The 6,164-nt window shown below is 42.1% G+C and overlaps 1 protein-coding gene across 3 annotated transcripts in view; it reads left to right on the top strand.

The window, feature by feature from the left end:
* The window catches only part of CORO1C (coronin, actin binding protein, 1C), an 85,676-nt gene that overhangs the window by 73,557 nt on the left and 5,955 nt on the right, over positions 1-6,164 (top strand). For all 3 annotated transcript variants that reach the window (XM_011975579.1, XM_011975578.1, XM_011975580.1), the window contains 4 exons: positions 1,117-1,298; positions 2,582-2,701; positions 3,846-3,950; positions 5,853-5,998. In XM_011975579.1, the coding sequence (XP_011830969.1) occupies positions 1,117-1,298; positions 2,582-2,701; positions 3,846-3,950; positions 5,853-5,998 (553 nt within the window). The remainder of the gene's footprint in view (positions 1-1,116; positions 1,299-2,581; positions 2,702-3,845; positions 3,951-5,852; positions 5,999-6,164) is intronic.

Genomic DNA, 6,164 nt, shown 5'->3' with positions numbered 1-6,164 from the left:
TTTTTTTTTTTTTTTTTTTTGAGATGGAGTCTGGCTCTGTCACCCAGGCTGGAGTGCAGTGACGCGTACTCGGCTCACTGCAAGCTCCGCCTCCTGGGTTCACGCCATTCTCCTGCCTCAGCCTCCCAAGTAGCTGGGACTACAGGCGTGCACCACCACACCTGGCTAATTTTTTGTATTTTTAGTAGAGACAGGGTTTCACCGTGTTAGCCAGGATGGTCTCCATCTGACCTCATGATCCGCCCACCTCGGCCTCCCAAAGTGCTGGGATTACAGGCATGAGCCACCGCGCCCAGCCAGCAAGCAACACATGCTGCCTCTTTTTAAAGGGACCTGGCGGCTTGGGGCAGACCCTTGAAGGAAGGAAAGAGTTGGTGAGCTGAGGTGGTGACTGAGTTGACATCATGGGCCTCTTTCAGAATCCGTTTCTGAATCCATGTAGCTACTTGATTACAGTTTGGGCTTCTCACCGTGATCAGAGCAGTCTTGGTCTATTTTTCTCTTCATTTAAAGGTACAGCTCTGTTGTGAGCAAACAGGCCTTACTCTTGGCTTTTTCCCTTCCACTGTTGCACCATACTTTAATATCCCAAAGCTGTGTCTTAGAGCCTCACTGATTTGAATAACCTGCCACCCAGAGTTTTTATTGAGTGCCCTAAACAGTTATTTAAACCTTTTATTTTTAGTTTATTTGGCAGAGAAATAAGCTATATTCGCCCTGATGCTTGTTTTACTAGAAAAGGAAACTTGAAGTCACTTGGGTCTACCAGCCCAGTTAACTCTTTAAAGAAAATAGGGTTCTGTTTTGGTTTTTTCTTTGTTTTTGTTTGGTTGATTGTTTCATATGAACCCAAAGTTAACAAGTTGCAAACTTAACAAGTTGTGTTTTTACTTTAACATCTTTATTTGTTTTATACAAACTCTTTCTTTGTCACTTCAGTTTTTAACTCTCTTAGTAAGTAGGGCCTCTAGTAGGGTCTCTGACAATCAGCCGCATCTTTTCTCTCTCTCTTTCTCTACATATACACACATATATTCTCACTGTATCTGTAGTTTTCTGAGTGTGTTGTATAGGTGTTTCTAATCTTCTAATCTCTGATGGTTTTGCCTGTTTTAGGCTGTGATAATGCCATTATCATCTGGAATGTAGGAACAGGGGAAGCCCTTATAAACTTGGACGATATGCATTCAGACATGATTTACAATGTGAGCTGGAACCGGAATGGCAGTCTGATCTGCACAGCTTCCAAAGACAAGAAAGTGAGAGTCATTGATCCCAGGAAACAAGAGATAGTTGCTGTGAGTATTCCTAGTATGAAAACTCAGTAGTCGGGGCACTTGAGTGAGTGTGAGCTCTTTGCTTTTTAAGGCAGGCAGCAGTACTGGTCAGTGGGACCCTGTTGTGTGTAGACACTAACTGTGAATAAGAAAAGGCTTATAAAGGCTTCTGTCTCCCCAGTTGTGCTCCTCTCCAGAGTTGTAAATTTTCCAGCTTTTACTCAAGTCTCTCACTTTGTAGCCTTTTTTCACAAAGAAATAGTTTGTATCAGTTCACTAGAGTCCTTAAGAGTTTATAAGTCTTGATCAATTAAACCAATCGGCTGCATTCCTGATTTTGCAGCTTAGTATTGAATATTGATGAATCAGTTCCTCACCCTTTTCCAAACACAACTGTTAAAGATGCAACAGGTGGCCGGGCATGGTGACTCACGCCTGTAATCCCAGCACTTTGGGAGGCCAAGGTGAGTGGATCATTTGAGGTCAGGAGTTTGAGAGAGACTAGCCTGGCCAACATGGTGAAACGCTATCTCTACTAAAAATACCAAAAAAAAAAAAAAAGGAGCCCGGTGAAAAGCAACAGGTTCTCTAATCAGCTTAGTGTCTTAGTTTCTGCCAACCAAACTGGACCCCAACAAAATCACATACCCTGACAAAAGATGGACATTCGGTCTTCAGTCAGTGTTGAAACTACACGTAGTGAGTCTGAGAAGGCCTCACTTGCCACACTCTGAGGCCCTTCTTGGGATGTGGTTATTCTTTGGCAGCATTTCTTTTCAAGAGTTGGGCGATGATAGTAGCCGGTGCTTACTGAGCCCTGGGGACTTGCCCAGCCCTGTGTAAAGTGTTTTCTCCACCCGACATCTTCCAAGGGTTGTCCTAGTGCATTCATTAAACTACCAAGGTCAAGGAAGGCTTCTTTCTGCCCTATGATATTGGTAGAAATGGTAGGGCATGCCTAATCTTATGTTATTATCCTTGAGAAACAAACATTCGTCAGGGTCCTTTCATGTGTTGGATTTTCGCAGTGCATAGACTTGGGTTGGCTGCGGGTTATGGTGGAGAGAGTGAGGCTTCTGAGTCAAATCCTGGCACTCTTGCTGCCTCATGGAGCGGCCTTGGCCAGATCACGTAGTATCTCTTTGTTTCCTCATCTGGGGAAGGGGGATGGTTAACACTGACTTCCCTCCTACACCCAGGTGAACATGAATGGCAGTGGGTGAGGTTGGATCTATGCCTGAGTTTCCCCACTCACCTTGTCTTCTTGCAGTTTAATGTGTGGCATGTGCCTTTTTGCTCTCCAGGAGAAGGAGAAAGCACATGAAGGAGCAAGACCCATGAGAGCCATCTTCCTGGCCGATGGCAATGTCTTCACCACTGGGTTCAGCCGCATGAGTGAGCGGCAGCTGGCTCTCTGGAATCCGGTACGCCCTCCCCAGCTTTTCTGCTTGCTTTCACTTGAGTTTTCTGTCTGTTCTAAGCAGGTCTTCCGGTGAGTAAGTAGATTATGGGATTCTTAGTGTAGTTTTCTAAACGCCTGCTCATCTTAAATTGGATGTGAAGTTCTTATCCTCATTGGAGACTTACTGGTAAATGTATTTCAAAGACATACTTTTGATAATCCTGAAGAGGCTGTTGACTATATTTTTTAAAAAGAACGTATGAAGAATCTAGTGTTTTGGATTTGGGAAATAAGTTCATATTTCATAAATAATACGATCAGTTGTTTAAATCAAAATAGTCATGCTTGGGAAAATGTTCATAATTAGCTTAAGTGGGGAAAAATACAACATACATAGAATCAGCTCAATCTCAGTGTGTACATGTGTGGAAAGGAAATAGATCAAAATGATGATAGCTTCTGCCACCCACTGGGCTGTAGGATTTTGGAATATGGAATGATTTTTATGTTCTATTTTATATCTTTCAACTTTTTAAAAGCACACATATTTTATAATTTAAAAAGTACTTTTAAAAAATAAAATAGGGTGGGCACAGTGGCTCATCCCTGTAATACCATCACTTCGGGAGGCTGAGGCAGCTGGACCACTTGAGGCCAGGAGTTGGAGACCAGCCTGGCCAACATGGTGAAACTCTGTGTCTGCTAAAAATACAAAAATTAGCCAGGGGTGGTGGCATGTGCCTGTAATCCTAGCTCTCATGAGGCTGAGGCAGGAAAATCGCTGGAACCTGGGAGGCGGAGGTTGCAGTGAGCCGAGATAGCACTACTGCACTCCAGCCTGGGCAACAGAGGGAGACTCAGTCTTAAAAAAAGGAAAAGAAAACAGTAACAAAGGAGAAGGGCGCTCTCATCATTGTCATGAAATCACATTGATGTATGTGTGCATTATGTTGTCCAGTCAGTGAAATTTTTAGTGAATTGGATCTCATTTAGCATCCCTGTTGCTGTTTCCATGTATGAGTATTGTATGTGCATAGTTCAAACTTCTATTATTCTAGGAAAATGGCTCGCTTAATTAGGATAGAAAAATGTCTAATAAGGTCATAAAAATTTATTTTTAAAAAAATGTGTACACACACATATATGTATTATTATCTTCCCCCCAGAAAAATATGCAGGAACCAATTGCTCTTCATGAGATGGACACTAGCAATGGGGTGTTGCTGCCTTTCTATGACCCTGACACCAGCATCATTTACTTATGTGGAAAGGTAAACAGTAATTTTGATGTTTGGTGGTAAATCCTATAAGTGGAAACATTTATCCTTCAGCGATTTAGAGGAGGGGCAATGTGTTGTATCTGTTTACTTTTTCTAATTTGTGTGTGTATGTTATAAGCTAAGGACAGATAATTTGGTATTTTTTAGGTCTTGAGACTGGACTGTGTGCAGCTTGCCAGTTGTGCAATGATAACACGCCATGTTGCATACTTTTGACTGAAGCAGGGGTTGGGCTGGAGTGTTGGGGAAAATGCTCCAATCAGGGCGCTCTTGTGAAAAAAAGAAGACACACTGGTGTTTCATTTTCACCTAGCAGTGCTACCTGATTGGTGATTTTAGATTTATCTGTACTTGTGTCAGGGATGGGCAACCAGTTGGCCACATCGAATGCTGAAATTTGTTGGATAACCCTAGATGAGCATGTATATACTTAGTACCACACACCATAGACTTGGAAGGAGAATGGTGCTTTGTGGATGCAAACTTTTGAGGGCCTCAAAGACTCTCCAGAGGGTTCTTGTTTCTGGGGGTTCAGTGCCAGGGCCCTGGGCTTGAAGATACGAGGCCTGACTAAAGCTCAGGGGTGATAATAGTTATAGGGAGACTCCACACTGAACTCCAAAAACCTTCCTCCTGCCTTATGAGCTCAGCATGCCTACACTGTGGGTAGCTTTATGATTTCATTTTTTAAGTGGGAACCTTATAATTCCCCCCCCCCTTTTTTTGTAGGCTCAATTTCCCTTAGAACTTTTTGTAGTTGAAATAATTTAATAACAGTAGAGCTGTTGAGGTAGTCCCCAGACCTGTTAGCCCTTCGCTGGGTGGTAAAGCTGGTGATGTTTGCTTTTCATAGTTGATTGAGCATGCTGCAGACCTGCTTTACATTTTTATAGGTCATTGTTTTAGAAACAGAGATCTTGTCTGTTTCCTTGAAAGCCATTTTACTGCAGATGTTAACAGGTGTTAAGTGCATTTACCTTGCCATTGTTGCCCTTGACTGAATTAAAACAAACAAAATGAGCAGTTACTCAGATATTAGTAACATTAGATGGAAAATTCTTTTGGGTATGCAGAAGTGACTAGTAAGGGTTTAGCTTCTTTTCCATTGCTTTAGATATCTCAATCATTGAGACAAATGGAAATCATGAGAACTGGGAGCACTGTTGAGGCATGATACCACCTAGCTATTTTTGTCTTCTTCTTTCTTACATATATGTATATCTCCTCTCTGCCAGACAAGATTGCCATCATTGTTCAGGTTGGTGTAACTGTGTGACAATTATTTGTACTTAGACTAACATATGCTTCAGCACTTAAAGATATCTGACTCTTCTAAGCAAGAAAGTAGTAGAATTGTACACATTGCCATGAGATGGCACATTCTGAGGATACTCATTAAAACTGAGTTTCTTCATTAGAGAAATCTCACTTTTTATCATCAATATCATCAGTGCCTGGTATTGGTGCCCTTAGGTCTGTGAACAGCATTGCGTTATACTTAAATCAATAATTGCATTCTCAGCAATTCTCTTAGTCTTTGTTTGTTTGTTTGTTTTTCGAAGTTGAATTGCAATGTAGCTGTTTGGCAGAGGCATTAACGTTTTTGCCCTAACCCTGGCCTGGTGCCAAGGCTCAGGGGAGTAAAATTAAAGCCTTTTGTAGGAGGCCAAAGAGACCTCTTAAGAGGCATGCTAGTATTTGATAAGTGAGGGGTTACTTTGTGAGGAAAAGAAACTGTCATATGCTTTAGGCAAGCCTCTTTATGAGGAAGAAAAGGTCAGCTACTGAAGTGGGGTCCCAACTAATGCTGGGTTTATAGAGGAAAGAGACACCCACATAATCCAGAGGTTTCAGTTAACAATCAGACACAGACTTGTCTCTGGTTTCTTACAGGGTGACAGCAGTATTCGCTATTTTGAGATCACGGATGAATCCCCGTACGTCCACTACCTCAACACATTCAGCAGCAAGGAGCCTCAGAGAGGGATGGGTTACATGCCCAAGAGGGGACTTGATGTTAACAAATGTGAGATTGCCAGGTAAAGAATCGAGATTGTCAAGTATTCTAGGTTGGTGTAACTGTGTGACAATTATTTGTACTTAGACTAGCATATACTTCAGATCTTAAAAATATCTGACCATTCTGAGCAAGAAAGTAGTAGAATTGTACCCATTGCCGTCAGATGGCACTTTCTAAGGATACTC

This window comes from Mandrillus leucophaeus, unplaced genomic scaffold, assembly GCF_000951045.1.
Source record: "Mandrillus leucophaeus isolate KB7577 unplaced genomic scaffold, Mleu.le_1.0 Scaffold157, whole genome shotgun sequence".
Classification (NCBI taxonomy): domain Eukaryota; kingdom Metazoa; phylum Chordata; class Mammalia; order Primates; family Cercopithecidae; genus Mandrillus; species Mandrillus leucophaeus.
The sequence above is the reverse complement of the archived record's forward strand: the minus strand, read 5'-3'. Positions and strand labels throughout refer to the sequence as shown.